General features: G+C 53.8%; 2 protein-coding genes and 1 non-coding gene across 14 annotated transcripts in view; 2 read left to right on the top strand and 1 right to left on the bottom strand.

The window, feature by feature from the left end:
• The window catches only part of JAK3 (Janus kinase 3), a 32059-nt gene extending 15121 nt beyond the window's left edge, over window positions 1-16938 (bottom strand). Inside the window, exons 1-8 of one of the 9 annotated variants that reach the window (XM_045380803.3) lie at window positions 6665-6731; window positions 3583-3650; window positions 2604-2800; window positions 2148-2271; window positions 1738-1849; window positions 1398-1543; window positions 687-981; window positions 11-133 (exon numbers count right to left, since the gene is read on the bottom strand). In XM_045380803.3, the coding sequence (XP_045236738.2) occupies window positions 11-133; window positions 687-981; window positions 1398-1543; window positions 1738-1849; window positions 2148-2271; window positions 2604-2787 (984 nt within the window). In that variant the 5' untranslated portion in view covers window positions 2788-2800; window positions 3583-3650; window positions 6665-6731. Of the gene's footprint in view, window positions 1-10; window positions 134-686; window positions 982-1397; window positions 1544-1737; window positions 1850-2147; window positions 2301-2603; window positions 2801-3582; window positions 3651-4669; window positions 4753-6664; window positions 6732-12706; window positions 12727-16699 lie in introns of those variants that run through there. The other 8 variants (XM_074026359.1, XM_065535209.2, XM_045380804.3 and 5 more) reach the window with 8 other exon arrangements.
• A 270-nt stretch (window positions 16939-17208) lies between these two features.
• Window positions 17209-20700, top strand: RPL18A (ribosomal protein L18a). Of its 4 annotated transcripts, none has more exons than XM_074026362.1 (5): window positions 17209-17565; window positions 18686-18865; window positions 19478-19607; window positions 20302-20411; window positions 20556-20700. In XM_074026362.1, the coding sequence occupies exons 2-5, from the start codon at window positions 18755-18757 to the stop codon at window positions 20646-20648; spliced, it is 444 nt and encodes a 147-aa protein (XP_073882463.1). In that variant the 5' UTR covers window positions 17209-17565; window positions 18686-18754; the 3' UTR covers window positions 20649-20700. The 4 variants fall into 4 exon arrangements, with proteins under 4 accessions (XP_073882463.1, XP_065391282.1, XP_045236743.1 ...); XM_065535210.2 differs by having other exon boundaries at window positions 17209-17329; XM_045380808.3 differs by having other exon boundaries at window positions 17209-17262.
• On the top strand, window positions 19969-20101 carry LOC123570426 (small nucleolar RNA SNORA68). The gene has a single exon (XR_006694605.1). It is a non-coding gene; the product is annotated as a small nucleolar RNA SNORA68 (small nucleolar RNA).
• Window positions 20701-20763: the final 63 nt, after the last annotated feature.

A 20763-nucleotide genomic window follows, 5' to 3' on the forward strand; every position in this document is an offset into this window, starting at 1 on the left:
CTGCACCCACCAAAATCTGGTTGTCTGTCCTGGTGACAGTGACCAGGCGGTGCTCCCCGGCCGGGCCAACGCGCGGGGCCTGCTTGATGCTAATGTCTACGATTTCTGGAAAGTCGCAGAAGGGCTGGAGGACCTGGGAAGGAGGGGGATACCGAAGTGGGGGCCCTGCTGGATCCCACCAAACCATGCCCATGAGCCCCCCAAACCACTCCATCCCCTTCCTTACCCCTTTCCCACTCAACCCTTCCAAGCCGCGCCCCCTCCTATCAACTCCAACCCTCTCAACCCCTCCCCTGCCCATCCCCAAACATCTCCCACCCACTCTGCCAATCCCCGCCTCCTTCTCTCTGCTGGTACCCCGCTCCTTGATCCCTGCCCCACTTCGCAGCCTCCCAGGTTTCAGAGCCTCACTCCGTCTCTTAGTCCTGCCTCATTCCAGCGCCCACCCACCCACTCCCTCCTCAACCCCTCCCATTTTCATTCCGGCGTCGCTCAGCCCCACCCTTCACTCAGTTTGCCCCTCCCACTCCCGTAGTCTCCTCCCTTCCTAAGCCCCGCCCCTCCTTAAGCCTCGCCCACTTCCTCATCTCTTTCGCTTTGGCTCCGCCCCACATCCCCGCCCACTCTCCGGCCCCTCCCGAGCCCCACCCCACGTTGGTCCCGCCCAGCGGAGGGTCCGCCCTCACCTCCTGTTCTCCCTGGGTCCAGGCGATTCCTCCGTCACCAGCCACGCGGAGCAGCCCCAGCCCGTCCTGGCCACCAGGGACCCCAGGGAGGCTCACGTGGAAGGTCTCGGCGGCCCCAGCCGGATCCAGCCGCTCCAGATCCATAATGTACTTGGCCATGAGCGAGTGCCGGTCGGCCTGGCAGGCGGCCACGCGGCGCAGGGCCCTGCGCACTGTCCTCCGAATACGCCTCCGCGTCACGAAGCTCAGGCCCTGGATCAGGTCGCGCAGGCTTGGGGGCAGGCAGGCCTTGTAGCTGCGGGGGTTGGAGGGTAGGGAGCCGGTCTTCAGCGTCGGGAGGAGTCACCGCGGGGACACACACAAACCCAGGCTTTAGGCCAGGGGCTGGGGTCCGGCCCCAGTTGGAGTAAGAGGCACATACAGACTCTCATTCAGGGTCAGGTATGGGGACAGGACCTCAGAGTAGGGGAGGGCCATTGGCGCCCACAGGTCGGACAGGGACCCCACAGGCCTTTTAGCTGGGGGAGGTCAGGTGTCTTTCGAGCTGGAGCCTGGAGGTGGAGAGGGCTGGGTTCGTGGGAGGCCCTGGGTCATGGGAATACCCTGAAAGCTTGCAGGGGAGCTCCATTTTGGGAGCCCGGCAAAGCCCCAAAGGAGCCCACGTTGTTCACTCCCAAGCAGAGGCCGTCCCCACAGTCTGGTGGCTCTCACCTGACAGTCTTCAGCAGCTCTCCTGGCCGCTGGGCCTGCTCTCGCGCCATCCGGGCCAGGTCCAGCACGGCCAGGCTGAGACACTCACCCTGCTCCTTGAGGCTGAGGCCCACAGCAAGGCGCCCACTCACCAGGTCACCGCGGTGCTGGGGGGCCGCCACAGGGAGCATCAACTGAGGCGGCCCAACTTCAAGCCCTGAAGACCCCCCAATCCTGGGCTGACCCCCACCCCTGGACTGCCACAGGGAGGGTCAGACGAGGCCCCACCTGATTGCAAGCCAGCCCTGATGTTGTCCCTCGGGCCCCCAACCCCTGGGTCAAACCCCAGGCGGAATCCCACCTGGGCAAAGAGGTGCTCCAGGACTGGCAGGTCAAGGATAGCGCTGGCCAAATCCTTGCGCAGCCCGAAGCGGTGGCACTTGTCCAGCCCAAACCAATTGGGGAAGTAAAAACTGTTAGGAGAGGAGAGAACCCTGGGATGAAAGTGCAACCCAGCCTCAGTAGGAGTGATAGTATGGTGGTGGGGCGGGGAGGGGGGTACAGATTCTGCAGAGGCCTCACAGAGCCCAGCTTGTACCTTTAATTTGCTGTGTGACCTTGGGCAAGTGACCCACCCTCTCTGTTCCATTTCCTCATCTGAGAAATGGGTAGTGATCATATCCTCCCTGGGACCGGGGGTATGGGCACCTCAAAATGCAAGGAGATGATAAAATTGTACAATCCCTGGAGGCTGGGGGGGGCACTTCCTACCGAATCCTGTAGAGCAGGACTTGGGTGCTGGCATCCTCCACGGAGAAGATGTGGCTCGGGGGGAACCAGTAGGACAGGTCCTCCGTGGCCAGAGCAAAGAGGGAGTGGTACACAGGCAGGATGCCTACAGGGGACGGTCCCATCAGCTTCCTCCTGAGTCACCCCATCGGTGGCTTCATGAGTGCCAGGATCATACCCAACCATCCAGATCCTTCCATACCTCAAGAGATGACCAGCTGTTCCCTTCATGTGCCGTCACACCTCTCAGTCTGCACAGGCCATTCCCTCTGCCTCAGAGGCTCACCCTGCACACCCTTCTCCATTACCAAACTCCTACTCATCCCCCAAAGCCCCAGCTCCAATGCTGACTTCTGCAGGAAACTATTCCAGCTCCCAATCTTGGCCCCACACAGCCCTATCCTTTCCTCTGGCCCGATCTACTAGAGATGCACTCACCGCTGGCCTTGGCAGCCTGCACGCACAGGTCCTCAGCCAAGTGGTCCCCAAAGGAGAAAGATAGGCGCTGGGGGGGCCCCGGGCCCCGAGCGGGCAGTAGCACGTGCAGGGCACCAGCCTCCGTGGACAAGAGGCTGCAGGAGCGCTGAGGGATCAGGGGTGTCTCCTCACTCGGAGGTGCCATGAGTGCAACTTGCCTGGGCCACAGAGAGAAAAAGCCCTTCAGTCCTGCTCAGAGAGGACTGGACTTCTGAGCGGGGAGGGCATGGAAAGGAGTAATGGAGGCCAGGCACGGTGGCTCATGCCTGTAATCACCGTATTTTGGGAGACCAAGGCAGGGGGATCACTTGAGGTCAGGAGTCTGAGACCAGCCTGGCCAACATGGCAAAACCTTGTCTGTAAGAAGTGCAAAACTTAGCTGGGTGTGGTGGTGTGTCCGTGTAATCCCAGCAACTCAGGAGGCTGAGGCAGGACAATCACTTGAACCCGGGAGGCGGAGCTTGCAGTGAGCCAAGATCATGCCATTGCACTCCAGCCTGGACAACAGTGAGCCGGTCTCAAAAAAAAAAAAGAAAGAAAGAAAGAAAGGGCCGGGCGCGGTGGCTCAAGCCTGTAATCCCAGCACTTTGGGAGGCCGAGGCGGGTGGATCACGAGGTCAGGAGATCGAGACCATCCTGGCTAACATGGTGAAACCCCGTCTCTACTAAAAATACAAAAAACTAGCCGGGCGTGGTGGCGGGCGCCTGTAGTCCCAGCTACTCGGAGGCTGAGGCAGGAGAATGGCGTAAACCCGGGAGGCGGAGCTTGCAGTGAGCCGAGATCGCGACACTGCACTCCAGCCTGGGTGACACAGCGAGACTCCATCTCAAAAAAAAAAAAAGAAAAAGAAAGAAAGAAGGAAAGCCTCCCTGGGATGGGCCCAGGAGGAAACCGACCCCCTGCTTCCCAGCTCCCAACACCTCCCACCCTCTCGCTCACTTGCCCTCAGAAACCTCAGCGCTCAGGGCCCCCAGCTGGGTGGGGCAAGTGGTGGGGCTTCGAGTCCCCTGAGAAAAATCGGGGAGAAAAAGCAGGTCACTCAAATTGACCTGAATGAAGAAGATCTGAAGAAAATATCGGGAAAAACAAACACAAACAAACAAAAACCTATGTTCCAGCAGGGCGCAGTGGCTCATACCTGTAACCCCATCACTGTGGGAGGCCAAGTAGGAAGGATAGCTTGAGACCAGGAGTTTGTTTTTTTTTGTTTTTTTTTTTTTTTTTTGAGACGGAGTCTCGCGGTGTCGCCCAGGGTGGAGTGCAGTGGCCGGATCTCAGCTCACTGCAAGCTCCGCCTCCCGGGTTTTTACGCCATTCTCCTGCCTCAGCCTCCCGAGTAGCCGGGACTACAGGCGCCCACCACCTCGCCCGGCTAGTTTTTTGTATTTTTTAGTAGAGACGGGGTTTCACCGTGTTAGCCAGGATGGTCTCGAACTCCTGACCTCGTGATCCGCCCGTCTCGGCCTCCCAAAGTGCTGGGATTACAGGCTTGAGCCACTGCGCCCGGCCCAGGAGTTTGTTTTATGTTTTTTTGAGACAGAGTCTCGCGCTGTTGCCCAGGCTGGAGTGCAGTGGTGTGATCTCAGCTCACTGCAACTTCCGCCTCCCAAGTTCAAGAGATTCTCGTGCCTCAGCCACCCCAGTAGCTGGGATTACAGGTGGGCACCACCATGCCCAGCTAATTTTTTTGTATTTTTAGTAGAGATGGGGTTTCACTATGTTGTCCAGGCTGGTCTCAAACTCCTGACCTCAAGTGATCTGCCTGCCTCAGCCTCCCAAAATGCGGGATTACATGTGTGAGCCACCACGCCTGGCTGAGACCAGGAGTTTGAAACCAGCCTGGGCAATATAGTGAGACCGCCTCTCAAAAAGAAAAAAAAGCCTTGTAATCCCAGCACTTTGACAGGCGGAGTCGGGTGGATCACTTGAGGCTAGGAATTTGAGACCTCATCTCTAAAAAATTAGCAAGGCACGGTGGCACACCCCCATAGTCCCAGCTACTTGGGAGGCTGAGGCGGGAGGATACCTTCAGCTCTGCAGGTTGAGGCTGCATTGAGCTATGATCACACCACTGCATTCCAGCCTGGGCCACAGAGCAAGACCTTATCTCTAGAAAAAAAAACAACAACAACACGATACAAAACTACGATCCAAAATAATGCCCCAGGGCTGGGGTGGGGCGGCATTAATAAGGGTTTTTGTTGTTTCTGTTTTTGTTTTTTTTGTGAGACAGAGTCTAGCTCTGTCTCCCAGGCTGGAGTGCAGTGGCGCGATCTCGGCTCACTACAAGCTCCGCCTCCCGGGTTCACGCCATTCTCCTGACTCAGCCTCCCGAGTAGCTGGGATTACAGGGGCCCGCCACCACGCCCGGCTAATTTTTCTATTTTTAGTAGAGTCGGGGTTTCACCGTGTTAGCCAGGATGATCTCGACCTCCTGACCTTGTGATCCACCCACCTTGGCCTCCCAAAGTGCTGGGATTACAGGCGTGAGCCACCGCGCCCGGCCCAAAGGGACACTTTGATGTCGCCAATGCCCAGACCAAGAATGAGCACATTCCTAGTCCCAGGAACCTTGGAGAAGCCCCATGTCTCCCACAGAGAGATGATGCCTAGTTTTGCCCTTTATAGAAATAAAATCACACAGCATGTCCTCTTTATCTTCCCCTCAACATCAGTCAATCAAGTTGTTTTGTTTTGTTTTGTTTTGAGATGGAGTCTCGCACTGTCACCCAGGCTGGAGTACAGTCGCATGATCTTGGCTCACTGTAGCCTCTGCCTCCTGGGTTCAAGCTATTCAGTCTCAGCTTTCCGAGTAGCTGGGATTACAGGTGCGCACCACTGTGCCTGGCTAATTTCTGTATTTTTAGTAGAGACAGGGTTTCACCATGTTGGCCAGGCTGGTCTCAAACTCCTGACCTCAGGTGATCCGCCCGTCTCAGCCTCCCAAAGTGCTGGGATTACAGGCGTGAGCCACCTCGCCTGGCCTTTTTCTTTTTTTTTTTTTTTGAGACGGATTCTCATTCTGTCTCCCAGGCTGGGGTGCAGTGGCATGATCTCGGCTCACTGCAAACTCCACCTCCCAGGTTCAAGCAATTCTCCTGCCTCAGCCTCCCGAGTAGCTGGAATTACAGGCACCCGCCACCATGCCTGGCTAATTTTTGTGTTTTTAGTAGAGATAGGGTTTCACCATGTTGACCAGGCTGATCTCAAACTCCTGACCTCCAGTGATCCACCTGCCTCGGCCTCCCAAAGTGTTGGGATTACACGCGTGGGCCACTGTGCCCAGCCCCAATCAAGTTTAAAATAAAGCTTCAGTGGCAATGGCGCCCCGCTGCAATCCCAGCTACTCAGGAGGCTGAGGCAGAGGGATGGCTTGAGGCCAGGAGTTAGAGACCTGCCTGAACAACATAGCAAGACCCCCTCTCCAAAACCAAAAAAAACTTAACAACATATATTTTTTTTAATATTGAACGAAAACAATGAAGTCAGAGGTGATGTTTGGGCCCAGAAAACGCCATGGGTTTTTTTTGTTTGTTTGTTTTTTAAAAATGTTTGTAGAAATGGGGGTCTGGCTACATTGCCCAGGCTGGTCTTGAACTCCTGGCCTCAAGCTCTCTTTTCGCCTCGGTATCCCGTTTATAATCCCCAGCGTTCTACATCCTGGCATGGTCGGGCACCCTGTGTCTGGACCAGGAAGGCTCGGAGGGTCGGGGATGGGAACTCCACCCCCCAACCCCTCCTTCCCACCCCTCAACCTCACTTCCCCCATTGCACACGCGCAGTGACCCCTCCAGGTCCGCAAGGCGGGCAACTCCCAGCCTTATTAAAAGCTGAGGTCCAGGGAAGCGAGCAATCGGAGGATGCGAGTCCCAGCTTGCGTCTGTCTGGCAGCTTTCCTCTGAGGCCTGGAAGGCGAGCTCACCTTTGCCCTGGCAGTACCCTGTGCCAGCCCAGCCATCCCCAGCCACCACCGTCCTCCCCCAGTGTCTGGGCAGAGCCCTGCGGCATCACCAGCTCTTACCTAGCAGGCAGGGACCCTGGACCTTCGAAGGGAGAGCAGAGCCGGGAGGCAGCGAGAGGAAAGTCCCACTCGGCTCCTTCCTGTGTGGGCCCCTTGGTTTCCTGAGCCACTGTCATTTACCGAAAGTCAGGGCCCTGTGGGAGACGGGGGCGGGGAGGCGGCCAAGGAGGGGCAGAAAGTTCCGGAAGCCTCTGCAGCAGCCGCCCCGCTCAGACAGGCTGCTGGAGACCCCTAACCCAGAGGAACCGATGATAACACAGAGAAGGGTCTGGGTCACACCGGGGGCTCAGCCGACTCTAGACCCACTTGTTAAGTGGGGGCTCTGGCCCGGCCCTTGTTGCCTCAGTTAATCCATCTGTCGCATGTGTGAGTTGAGCACCCAGTGGAACTAATTTTGCACCCAGGGAAGGAAACCTGGCTGGATTTGCCCAGGAGGGAAGCAGGGAAGTTGCCCCAGAGGAAGGTCAAGTTCTTCTTTGAGGTATTTCTCCTTTAAGACTCAGGGAGACACTGGACGCAGTGGCTCACGCCTGTAATCCCAGCACTCTGGGAGGCTGAGGCAGGCGGTCACTTGAGATCAGGAGTTTGAGACCAGCCTAGCCAACATGGCGAAACTCCATCTCTACTAAAAATACAAAAATTAGCCAGGCGTGGTAGCCTGTGGCAGCACTTTGGGAGGCTGAGGTGGGTGGATCACTAGAAGTCAGGAGTTTGAGACCAGCCTAGCCAATCTGATGAAACCCCATCTCTACTAAAAATAGAAAAATTAGCCAGGCCTGGTGATGACTGTAATCCCAGCTACTCGGGAGGCTGAGGTGGGAGGATTGCTTGAACCTAGCAGGCAGAGGTTGCAGTGAGACGAGATGGCACCACTGCACTCTAGCCTGGCAACAGAGCGGGACTCCGTTTCAAAAAAAAAAAAAAAGACTCAGGGAGAGATAATGACCCACTTCTGCCTTTGGTGCCCTGGGCCCAGTCCTAAAAAACCAGGTGGATCCGGCCTGGCCTCTTGGAACTTGTGATCTGGCCCCGAGACAATGAGCAAATGAAGGAGCCAAATCATCGCAGATAACAAAGAAAGCCAGGGTGTCAGGACCGGCACAGACTAGAACTTGGACCCGAGGCAGGACAGGGAGCTGGCCAGGGAAAGGGCGCTGCAGGAGGAGGGCACAGGATGGGCGAAGACCTTGAGAGAGCAATGATCTCAGCAGCTTGAAGAGCAGTCAGGAGGCCAGGGCAGGGGTGAGATGAGGGGGAAGGGGACTGCAGGGCGGTCAACAGGGGCAAGATCGTGCGGGGACAGGGGGATCAGGGTCTTTGGGAGAAGGGTGGGTTTTACCCGGATCATAATCTGGAGCCACAGGAGGGTTGGAAGTAGGGGCCGTTATAAATGGAAGAGGCAGAAGGCCCGGGCAGCATCCAAATGCAAAGAGACTTGGGCCAGTGTTCGTAGGATAATAGGATCGGAGCCCCTGGCAGTAGAGCTTCAGGAATAAACTGACAAGTGTGACTGGGTGCAGTCACTCACATCTGTAATTCCAGCACTTTGGAAGGCCCAGGTGGGAAGATTGCTTGAGCCCAGGAGTTCGAGACCAGCCTAGCCAACATGGGAAACCCCATCTCTACTAAAAATATAAAAATTAGCTGGGCGTAGTGGCATGTGCCTGTAATCCCAGCTACTCAGGAGGCTGAGGTAGGAGAATGACGTGAACCCAGGAGGCGGAGGTTGCAGTGAGCTGAGATCATGCCACCGCACTCCAGCCTGGGTGACGGAGCAAGACTCTGTCTCAAAAAAAAAAAAAAGGAATAGATTTAAGAAGTTGTGGCCAAGAGCATTGGCTCAAACCTGTAATCCCAGCACTTTGGGAGGCTGAGGCAGGAGGATGGCTTGAGCCCAGGTGTTTGAGACCAGCTTGGGCAACATGGTGAAACCCTGTCTCTACAAAAAAATACAACAAAAAAAAATTATAATAAGCTGGGTGTGGTGGCATGTGCCTGTAGTCCCAGCTACTAGGGAGGCTGAGGTGGGAGGATCACCTGAGCCCAGGAAGTTGAGGCTGCAGTTAGCTGTGGTCATGCCACTGCACTCCAGCCTGGGCAATGGGAGTGACACCCTGTCTCAAAAAAAAAAAAAAAAAAAAAAAAAAGTCATCTTCATCTCTGTATCACCATCACAAGTCTTCACACAAAAATGGTTTGGGAAGTATTTTGTTGACCTTAACTGTTCAATCATCTAGAGATGCTTATTGCACACAGCCTGTGTGCAGGGAATCGGGGACAAAGCAGACCCAATCCCTGCCCAGGGGAGCTGAGAGTCCAGCAGGGGAAATGGCAATAAACAAGCTATTGCCCAATAATGATACCAGTTGCCCCTGGGACCAGGCTGCTAAGAGAGATGACTGGATCTGGGAGGGCTTCCTGGAAGAGGTGGCTTTGATACTGACATCCAACAACAAGTGGGACTAGCCCGAGAGTGACCTGAGAGTGTGGGAGTGTGGGCAGTTCTGGCAGGCAGAACAGCCCAGGCAAAGGCCAGGAGGCTTCGCGAATTCACAGTGTTCCCGAGAAGAGCAGGATGTCAGGGCCACGGGGAGCTGAGACTCATTTGATGGCGTGGGTAGGGCCGCGTGGGTCAAGGGAAAGAGATAGAGATTACGTCCTCAGCTCAGTGGAGCCACAGCTGACCTGCGGCAGGAAGTGAGGCAGATCACTTGAGCTCAGGAGTTTGAGACCAGCTTGGCCAATATGATGAAACCCTGTTTCTACTAAAAATACAAACATTAGCCAAGCATGGTGGTACATGCTTGTAATCCCAGATACTCAGGAGGCTGAGGCATGAGAATGGCTTGAACTGGGAAGGTGGAAGTTGCAGTGAGCCAAGATCATGCCACTGTACTCCAGCCTGGGCTGGGCAACAGAGCTATACTCAGGAAAAAAAAAAAAAAAAAAAAAAAAAAATGGCCGGGCACGGTGGCTCACGCCTGTAATCCCAGCACTTTGGGAGGCTGAGGTGGGAGAATCACAAGGTCAGAAGTTCGAGACCAGCCTTACCAACATGGTGAACCCCATCTCTACTAAAATTACAAAAATTAGCGGGACATGGTGATGCATGCCTGTACTCTCAGTTACTCAGGACTCTGAGGCAGGAGAATCGCTTGAACCCGGGAGGCAAAAGTTGCAGTGAGCCAAGATCGTGCCACTGCACTCCAGCCTAGGCAACAGAGGGAGACTCTGTCTCCAAAAAAAAAAAAAAAAAATTAAAAATTGGCAGGGTGTCATGGCTCACACCTGTCATCCCAGCTACTTGGGAGGCTGAGGATTGCTTGAGTCAGGGAGGTCAAGGCTGCAGTAAGCCATCATCACACCATTACACTCCAGTCTGGGCAACAGAGCGAGATCCTGTCTTAAAAAAAAAATAGGCTGGGCGCAGTGGCTCAAACCCGTAATCCCAGCACTTTGGGAGGCCTTGACGGGCGGATCACGAGGTCTGGAGATCGAGACCATCCTGGCTAACCCGGTGAAACCTCGTCTCTACTAAAAAATACAAAAACTAGCCGGACGAGGTGGTGGGCGTCTGTAGTCCCAGCTACTCGGGAGGCTGAGGCAGGAGAATGGCGTAAACCCGGGAGGCGGAGCTTGCAGTGAGCTGAGATCCGGCCACTGCACTCCAGCCTGGGTGACAGAGCGAGACTCTGTCTCAAAAAAAAAAAAAAAAAAAAAAAAGATGAGAAAAATAAACAAGTCAGGTGTGACTAGGCATGGTGATACATGCCTGTAGCCCTAGCTACTGGAGAAGCTGAAATGAGAGCCCACGAATTTGAAGGCAACATAGCAAGATTCTGTATAAAGCAAAACAGAACAACGTAAGTAAATAAAATTGTTGCTATTTGCAGATGATATGATTGTATATGTCAAAAACCCAAGGGAATCTATAAGACAACTACGGAAACTAATACATAAATTCAGCAAGTTAGCAAGTTTAAAAAGTCCATTGAATTCAATACAAAAGTCTATTGAATTTTTATATACTAGCAGCAAACAATTGGAACATAAAAAAATTTTGAAAAATTTCCTTTGCAGCAGCGCTGAAAAAGATAAAATACTGCGATGGTCTGAGAGTTTGTGTCTCCCCAAAATTAATACATTGAAATCCTAACCTCGAAGGCGATGGTATTCAGAAGCAGAACCTTTTAAGAGGTGATTAGATCATGAATCATAAACCTCTTGAATGGGATTCATGCCCTTATAAAAGAGGCCCCTAGGCTGGGTGTGGTAGCTCATCCCTGTAATCTCAGCGCCCTGGGAGAACTGCAGGCTGGTCTCCGACAAAGAACTTTTGTTTGAAATCAGCCTGGGCAGCGTGGCGAAACACCACCTCTACCAAAAAAACTACAAAAATTAGCTGGGCATGGTGGTGCACACCTGTAGTCCCAGACACTTGGAAGGTTGAGGCGGGAGGATCACCTGAGCCCAGGAGGTCAAGGTTGCAGTGAACCAAAATCATGCCCCTGCACTTCAGCACAGGCAACAGAGTGAGACTGTTAGAAAGAGAGAAAAAGAGAAAGAGAGGAAAGAAAAGAAAAGAGAAGAAAACAAGTAAAAGAAAGAAAGAAAGAAAACAAGTAAAAGAGGCCCCAAGAAAGGAAGAAAGAAAGAGAGAGAAAGAAAGAAAGAAAAGAAAAGAAAAGAAAAGAAAAGAAAAGAAAAGAAAAGAAAAGAAAGACAAAAACAAGTAAAAAAGGCCCCAAAGAGATGCCTTGACCCTTCTACCATGTGAGGGCACAGTGAGAAGCCACCATCTATGAACTAGAATGTGGGACCTCAGCAGACACTGAATGTGCTTTGATCTTGGACTTCCCAGACTCCAGAACTGTGAGAAATAAATTTTTGTTGTTTGTAAATTTCTTTCTTCTTTTCTTTCTTTTTTTCTTTTTTTTTTTTTTTTTTGAGACAGAGTCTCCCCTCCATTGCCCAGGCTGGAGTGCAGTGGCTCAATCTCGGCTCACTGCAACCTCCGCCTCCCAGGTTCCAGCAATTCTCCTGTCTCAGCCTCCTGAGTAGCTGGGACTACAGGTGCACACCACCACACCTGGCTAATTTTTTGTATTTTTAGTAGAGACGGGGTTTCACTTTGTTGGTCAGGCCGGTCTTGAACTCCTGACCTTGGGTGATCCACCCATCTCTCCAGACCTGGCCGAAACTTTTTTTTTTTACAGATGGGATCTCACTATGTCGCCCAGGCTAGTCTTGAACTCCTGGCCTGAAATAATCTTCCCGTTTCAGCCTTCCAAGTCACTGGGATGACAAGTGAGAGCCACCATGCCTGGCTCATTTTTCTTATGTATCTTGTTTTTCCCGTTTCCCCCATCCTTTTCCCTTTCAACTCTCCCAGGTCTGGGATTTTTGTTTGTCCCAGTCACAGCTGTGTCCCCTGTGCCATGTGTCCACACAGTAAGTACTCAGTGAATGAATGAATGAAATGAATTCAGAGGAGGACTCTTGGGAGAGATGGGAGCAGGGATCAGGGACAATTGGAGGCAGAAGAGGACGGGGTGGAAGGTCAGGGCCTGGGCCGGGCACAGTGGCTCATTCCTGTAATTCCAGCACTTTGGGAGGTTGAGGCAGGCAGATCACTTGAGGTCAGGGGTTCCAGACCAGACTGGCCAACATAGTGAAACCCAATCTCTACTAAAAATACAAAAACTGGGCCAGGCGCGGTGGCTCACACCTGTAATCCCAGCACTTTGGGAGGCCGTAGGCGGGTGGATCACGAGGTCGGGAGATCGAGACCATCCTGGCTAACATGGTGAAACCCCATCTCTACTAAAAATACAAAAAATTAACCAGGTATGGTGGCGGGCACTTGTAGTCCCAGCCACTCTGGAGGCTAAGGCAGGAGAATGGTGTGGACCTGGGAGGCAGAGCTTGCAGTGAGCGGAGATCGCGCCACTGCACTCCAGCCTAGGTGACAGAGCCAGACTCCGTCTCAAAAAAAAAAAAAACATAAAAAAACAAAAACTAGCCTGGTGTGGTGATGGGTACCTGTAATCCCAGGGACTCGGGATGCTGAGACATGAAAATTGCTGGAACCGGGGAGGCAGAGGTTGCAGTGAGCCGAGATCACGCCACTATACTCCAGCCTGGGTGACAGTGAGACTCTGTATTTAAAAAAAAAAAAAAGTCTGGGCACTGTGGCTCACGCCTATAATCCCAGCACTTTGGGAGGCCGAGGTGGGCGGATCATCTGAGGTCAGGAGTTCGAGACCAGCCTGGCCAACATAGTGAAACCCTGTCTCTACAAAAATTAGCCGGACATGATGGTGGGTGCCTGTAATCCCAGCTACTCTGGAGGGTGAGGCAGGAGAATCGCTTGAACCTGGGAGGCAGAGGCTGTGGTGAGCCGAGATCACGCCATTGCATTCCAGCCTGGGGAACAGAGTGAGGCTCCATCTCAAAAAAAAAAAAAAAAAAAGTAAAGAAAAATAATAAAGCTTTGAAACAAACAGTCAGCACCTCACAACCCGTGCCCTTCCCCACCCTGGCATGCCCTCCCTCTGCTCCAACCCAGGCCTTGAAGGCAGAAGCACCAGGCCCCAAGGCCAGGGGCTGGGTCTCGGGGATCTCCCTCTCCTCTTCCTCCTCCCCATCCTCCCTAAATTCCTTTTCCTGCCCCTCTCCTGCTGTTCTAGGATCCAATTTGTGCTCCAGGCTGCGCTCTGCCCTTTCCAGGTTCTCCTTCCACCTGCTTGTAGCCTAACTAAGGCCAGAGTGGTGAGTTCCAGCACAGAGGGAGGGACAGGGCCTCAACAGGGACAGGCTCCCCCGTCCAAACAATCATACGCCATTTAAATCTCACAACAACCCTAAAAAGCTGGCGACTATTATTGGCCTCATTGTGTGGAAGGGGAAACTGAGGCCCAGAGCGGCGACGTGGCCAGCGAACCATCGGTGGGATTTGAACCTGGTTGTATATCATTCCACGGTCTCCCGCTTGGCCTCAGCGGGGCCACCGCAGACGGGACGTGGTTCTGCTGCCACCTGGTGGACATTCGCGGCAGCGCTGTTCAGATAGAGTCGCCTCTCACCTGACGTCCTTCCTGCCCAGAAGACCCCAGCCAGAGGAGAGATGACCTGCTCCTCTGGCCTCCCTGTCCCCCATCATACCCATCAGTTTTCCGAATTTTCACAGTCTAAGTGTCCATCAGGAAGGGACTGGGTAACTAACCACCTGTGTTACAGTTGGGCTAAAGATTTTAGTGCAAAAGTTAATTTGCCCACCTTACAAGAAATACCAATCTTTTTTTTTTTTTTTGAGATAGAGTCTCACTCTGTTGCCCAGGCTGGAGTGCAGTGGTGTGATCTCGGCTCACTGCAACCTCCGCCTCCCAGGCTCAAGTGATTCTCATGCCTCAGTCTCTCAAGTAGCTGGGACTACAGGCGCCCGCCACCACACCCAGCTAATTTTTGTATTTTTTAATAGAAGCGGGGTTTCACCATGTTGGCCAGGCTGATCTCAAGCTTCTGACCTCAGGTGACCCACTCACCTGGACCTCGAAAAGACCTGGGATTACAGGTTAGAGCCACCGCACCCGCCCAAAAGAAATTCTTTAGGCTGAAAACAAGGGACCCCAGACATTTATTCCAATCCATGCGAAAATCTGAAGAACACATATAAAGGTAATGTATGTAATTTTAAAAGATTGCATAAGGTCGGGTGCTTTGGCTCACGCCTGTAATCCCAAAACTTCGGGAGGCTGAGGTAGGCGGATCAATTGAGCTCAGGAGCTTAAGACCAGCCTGGGCAACATAGAGAGACCTTGTCTCTACAAAAAATACAAAACTTGGTCGGGTGTGGTGGCTCATGCCTGTAATCCCAGCAGTTTGGGAGGCTGAGGCAGGTGGATCACGAGGTCAGGAGTTCAAGAAAAGAAATACAAAACTTAGCTGGGTTTCATGGCACACGTCCTAACTACTCGGGAGGTCTGAGGTGGGAGAATCTCTTGAGCCTGGGAGTTTGAGGCTGCAGTGAACAGAGATCTCGCCACTGCACTCCAGCCTGGGCAACAGAGTGAGATCCTGTATTAAAAAAATAAAAATAAAATCTGCCAGCTACAGTGGCTCATGCCTGTAATCCCAGTATGTTGGGAGGCCACGACGGGCAGACCACTTGAGGTCAGGAGTTCAAGACCAGCCATAGCCAACACAGAGAAACCCTGTCTCTACTAAAAATTAAAAATAAAATTAGCCAGGCATGGTGGCGCACACCTGTAATTTCAGCTACTTGGGAGGCTGAGGCAGGAGAATCATTTGATCCTGGCAGGCAGAGGTTGCAGTTAGCCAATATTGCGCCACTGCCCTCCAGCCTGGGTAGCAGAGCGAGACCCTGTCTCAAAATAAATAAAAAGAAAATCTAGCATAAATGCAAATTTCTTCTATCTTTGCTTCTTAACACATTTAAAAAGCAATTGTACAAAACTATATATTGGCCAGGCCTGGTGGCTCATGTCTGTAATCCCAGCACTTTGGGAGGCCGAGGGGGTGGTTCACCTGAGGTCAGGAATTCGAGACCAGCCTGGCCAACATGGTAAAACTTGTCTCTACTAAAAATACAAAAAATTAGCCAGGCGTGGTGGTGCACGCCTGTAGTCCCAGCTACTCGGGAGGCTGAGGCAGGAGAATTGCTTGAACCTGGGAGGTGGAGGTTTCAGTGCAACTCGCGCCACTGCACTCTAGCCTGGGCGACAGAGTTAGACTCCATCTCAAAACAACAACAACAAAAACTATATATTAATTGTATTGTTGGGTCTATAATATAGAGAAAGGTAATATGTTTGACATTAACAGCACAAAGGAGGTGAAGGGAGCCAAGCCATACTGGAATAAGAAAATCATTGGGCCGGGCGGGGTGGCTCACGCCTGTAATCCCAACACTTTGGGAGGCCACGGCAGGCGGATTACCTGAGGTCAGGAGTTCCAGACCAGCCTAACTAACATAGTGAAACCCCATCTCTACTAAAAATACAAAAATTAGCCGGGCATGGTGGTGGACACCTGTAATCCCAGCTACTCTGGAGGCTGAGGCGGGAGAATCGCTTGAACCCAGGAGGCAGAGGTTGTAGTGAGCCGAGATCTCACCACTGCACTGCAGCCTGAGGAACACGGTAAGACTCCGTCTCAAAAAAAAAAAAAAAAAAGTAAAGAAAAGAAAATCGCACCCAGTAGTGACTTGAATCCACAAAACCAGATTCAGAGAACCTGAAATGCAAAATAAGAAAATGAAAATAAAAAATTGCATACTTGCTGCCCTTTTTCTTTCTTTTTTTCTTTTTGTTTTTTTCCGAGTCGGATCTCGCCCTGTCTCCCAGGCTGGAGTGCAATGGCGTGATCTCGGCTCACTGCAGCCTCCATCTCCCAGGTTCAAGCGATTCTCCTGCCTCAGCCTCCTGAGTAGCTATAATTACAGGCACCGGCCAGCACGCCTGGCTGATTTTTGTATTTTTAGTAGAGACGGGGTTTCGCTATGTTGGCCAGGCTGGTCTTGAACTCCTGACCTCGTGATCCACCCACCTCGGCCTCCGAAAGTGCTGGGATTACAGGCGTGAGCCACCGCACCTACCTGGCTTTTTTTTTTTTTTTTTTTTGAGACACAGTCTTACTCTGCCGCCTAGGCTGGAGTGCAAAGGCGCGATCTCAGCTCACTGCAACCTCTGGCTCCTGAATACAAACGATTCTCATGCCTCAGCCTCCTGCCTCTTTCCTCTTAATTTTACTTCACAGCCTTGTCATCAGGGAGTTGTTTGCGGCTCTTTTTTCATATCTGGTCTCCGTCCTCATCCCCAAGAGGGCTTCTTTCTGTCCGAGCCCCTCAAAGTGGGCAGCTGGATCTTGATCCATTCTCGCGTTCTCCGCGCGCTCTCCCCCAACCCCCGCTCCCCCAGGTTCTTTATGAACTGGAGGCAGGCAGACAGGGTTTGAAACCCACCTACTACGAAACACAAATCGGACCCCAAATAAAAACGGCATTCCAGCGCTTACTCAATATTCGTGCTGCAACATCGCTAGGAGAAAAACATATAATTTGTATTCCAGTTTTACAGATGAGAACCCTCAGGTATCTGGCTGGAGACCTCCGTAACACACCTCCCCGGAGGACGAGGCCAAGAGTGTAAAGCATCGGCATCTCATCGTAAACACCGCAGCCACCCGAGGTCCAGTTCAATGCTTAGGCATCCTGCAGGCGGCGCGCGCCCCCGCCCCTAGTTGCAGCCGGGACTGGCTGAGTGACTACAACTCCCGGCGTGCAGCGCGCGCCGACGCTCCGTTACGGTCGTGGTGGAACAGGTGGTGCTTGCCTCGTTGCCTTCTGGGAAACGAAGTCTCGCTGTGAAGAGAGGACGAGCTTTGAGTAGTAGGTGGATCCGTAGCCAATGAAGACGCGGGTCGCGTTGAGTGCGGGGCAGAGAAGCCAATGGGCGTGCGGCATTGAGAGGGCGGGTCTTCCGGTAATGAAGGCCTGGTGAACGGCTGCGCGAAAGAGGGTACTTCCTTTTGCTGGTGGCTGGGAGAGCGGAGAGGACGCCATGAAGGCTTCTGGCACAGTAAGGCGAGCGCGACGCAGCAGGGGGCCAAGAGATGGGGCACGGGCCCCATTGGGGGTCTGCAGAGGTGGCGTGGGTCGGGTTGGTGGCGCGCGCTCCTGTCGGTCCTGCTTGGCCGCGCGCCGCGTTCTCTTGTTGCAGTCAACATGGCGGCCATCGTGGGCGCCGCGTGGAGAGAGCGATGCGTGGCCTGGGCCAGCTCAGGGATCGCGGTGGCCCAAGGACTCCGGGTCTTCTTCCCGGGGGACGGAATAAGTCGCGCAGCGTGGAGGCCCGAGCCCCGGCACCTCGTCAAGCCGCTAGGTTTCTGTTTTCTTGTCTACAGTGTGGACGTGGCGGTGGAGCAGTAGCATTTTCTTTTTCCCAGAATGACTGTGAGAAGCAGATGAAAATTGCTGACAATGAGCCGAAACGGGGAGCGTGAGGCTTAACGCCGTGACACATACTGGATAGAACCAAACGGCGTTATGGCGCAGAGATAGGAGAACCCGGACTCCCATGGAGTGGGTGTGTTATGTCCAGATCTCCAGCCTCAGTTTCCTTGCTGTTAAAGGGGCGGACCCCATTGCCAGGGGCAAATGCCAGAGGCTACCAGGGCAGGAGAGTCTCAGAGCTGGTGGCGGGGCACAGGAAGACGAGAGGATGCCCCGGGCCCCAGATGCTTCCTGAACGTGTGGTGCCGAGGCCGGTGGGTCAGGTTCACAGTAAAAGTAGGAACTGAGTCTGCGATAATTTGTGACTATTTTTCATTGATACTAGTAAAAAGCTGACGAGTCAGTATCAGAGGTGGTTTCTTTGTGCCGTATCACAGAGCCTGGACTTGACCAAAGATTCTCACCTCTGCATCTGTAAACCGGGAGCCTTCCCTGGGCCAAACGTTTGGATTACAGTTGGGAAAACGGAGGCAGCCGCAGCTCGCATGGCGACAGTGCAGGGATCCCAGGACTGGGGAGAGACCTGAGGTCTTGTCCTAGTTCTGCCTGGAATGGGCTGTGAGATCCCATACTGGTCACTCTGCCTGTGGGCCTCAGGGTGAAAGAAGATGTTGGCTGGATGTTATTAGGTGCAGAGTGGCTGCTTGACGGGGACTGCAAAGCAGTTCAGGACTGCAGCATGAAGAAAGGAGACTGTGGGTCTAACTAAGCCTCAGCTTTCCTGGTCTGAAACCCTTAGCCCAGGCAAAGGAGAAGCAGGCAACTTAATTAATTCTCCCTGGAGACCTCTCTCTCCTCAGTTCATTTTGTGGATAAAGCTGTGTTGGGGAGTGTGACCCACAGTCACCAGGAATCCACATGGAGGCCCTGGGGGTGGCCCTGCCTCCTGCTGCCCGAATCTGTGGTCATCGGTTGCAGGCAAGGGAGTGAGGTGAATCTCCACAGTTGCCGGGTGTGCTGGCCTTAACCTCAGTCCTGTTTCCTTTCAGCTACGAGAGTACAAGGTGGTGGGTCGCTGCCTGCCCACCCCCAAATGCCACACACCACCCCTCTACCGCATGCGAATCTTTGCGCCTAATCATGTCGTCGCCAAGTCCCGCTTCTGGTACTTCGTGTCTCAGTTAAAGAAGATGAAGAAATCTTCAGGGGAGATTGTCTACTGTGGGCAGGTATGGGGAGGCTGGGGCCATGTGGGTCTGGAGTGGATTTGCGCCTCATGGGGCATAATGCATCTCAAGAATTAATCAGACATGGACCCGGCACGGTGGCTCACGCCTGTAATGCCAGCACATCAGACATCAGAGCCACGGGTCGTGTTTCTCTCTGGGTCATGGGACTGGAGCAGAGCTTATGTGCCATTTCCCTGACTAGAAAGCCAGGGATGCAGGGAGGGGGTGGGTGGCATGGTGGGATACCTTGGTTGGTGCTGTCTTCTCTGGGCCCTGTTTTATCAAGTGAGGAGAGGCGATGGCTATCCGGTCAGTGGTGGTAGCTAACTTGGCCCAGACAGGTCCCAGGAGACCTGAGTTCAGGGACTGCATCTGGGGTGGGTTGGTCTCCGTGGAGGAAGCCTGGACTTCAGGCTGTTGGCATGGAAAGTTCCCTTACCTGGCAGGCTCCCCAAGGGTTCCTGAAGGTGGATGGGACTGGGAAACTGAGGCACAACAGTCTGGCCATAGAGTAAGCCTAGAGGCTGGGGTGTGCTTTAGAGGCCGAGGGTTCAGTGAGGATGGGGCTAGGGCGGATCTGGCTCACCTCTCCGTGTGGCCTCTCCTCGGCAGGTGTTTGAGAAGTCGCCACTGCGGGTGAAGAACTTCGGAATCTGGCTGCGCTATGACTCCCGGAGCGGCACCCACAACATGTACCGGGAATACCGGGACCTGACCACTGCGGGCGCTGTCACCCAGTGCTGTAAGCTGTGCTTCCCGCCTCTGGCTTTAGATGCTCCTTGATTCCCTCACGCTGAGGCGGGGCAAATGCCAGAGGCTACCAGGGCAGGAGAGACTCAGAGCTGGGGGCGGGGCACAGGAAGACGAGAGGATAACCCGGGCCCCAGATGCCCTTTTCTGAGAGCCCTACCAGGCTCAGTTGTAAATCACATCGCATCTGGAAACTCCCATTTTGGGTCTGCACCTTGTTTAGACTGGGGTCCACTTCACCACTGTCTTCTGGGACCCACTTACAACCGAGTTCAACCCCTGCCCACTGTTGGGAGCTGGCACCTTTTCCTTGGCTCACCCGCCAGGGTTTGTGAGACCCCCACACCTCCCTGATTGCACCTAAACCCAAGAATCACTGTTTCTTATAGCGGTGGTTTAAACAGAGGTGCAAACAGCAAGCGGATCTCGTCGCCTTTGGGGGGCTGTGGCTGTGCCCCTCAAAGTGAATTTGGAGGTTCTACAACTCTAGTGGCCAATGCCTGCTGGGACCCAGGCCTTGGGCTATCTCACTTCCTCCCTACCACCTTCCCGTGAGCCCTGAGCCCTCAGGCAGTTGCTGTGACCAACAGGATGTGCCAGGTCATTGGGCAGGCACTGAGCAGGAGGTTTGCTGAATGCCCAGAGCCCAGGCAACACCGTTACACTGCCCCTCCTCGTTTCCACAGACCGAGACATGGGTGCCCGGCACCGCGCCCGGGCCCACTCCATTCAGATCATGAAGGTGGAGGAGATCGCGGCCAGCAAGTGCCGTCGGCCGGCTGTCAAGCAGTTCCATGTAAGTGCCCTGGGGGACTCCCCTGGAGGGAAGTACCTGCTCTGACGCAGGAGCCCAGTGGGGGGCGGTTACACCTCGGTGACCCCACAGGGACGGGGTGTTAAGAGACTTCTAACCTCCTCAACCTGCCTCCCCTCCTCACAGGACTCCAAGATCAAGTTCCCGCTGCCCCACCGGGTCCTGCGCCGTCAGCACAAGCCACGCTTCACCACCAAGAGGCCCAACACCTTCTTTTAGGTGCAGGGCTTTCGCCTGGGTATGCCCCAAATAAACTCAGGAATGCCCTGGTGCTCACCGCATGTTTTCTTTGCACACACTGCAGAGCTCAAAGGGATGCTGTGAGAGGCTGGCC

Source organism: Macaca fascicularis, chromosome 19 (genome assembly GCF_037993035.2).
Source record: "Macaca fascicularis isolate 582-1 chromosome 19, T2T-MFA8v1.1".
NCBI classification, from domain to species: Eukaryota; Metazoa; Chordata; class Mammalia; order Primates; family Cercopithecidae; genus Macaca; species Macaca fascicularis.

Excerpts from the sequence above, each read along its gene's own strand:
- RPL18A (XM_065535210.2), top strand. The coding sequence starts at position 17,297 with ATGGGGCACGGGCCCCATTGGGGGTCTGCAGAG. Across the intron at positions 18,866-19,477 it reads AGATTGTCTACTGTGGGCAG|GTGTTTGAGAAGTCGCCACT; the intron begins GTATGGGGAGGC and ends TCTCCTCGGCAG. Across the intron at positions 19,608-20,301 it reads GGGCGCTGTCACCCAGTGCT|ACCGAGACATGGGTGCCCGG; the intron begins GTAAGCTGTGCT and ends TCGTTTCCACAG.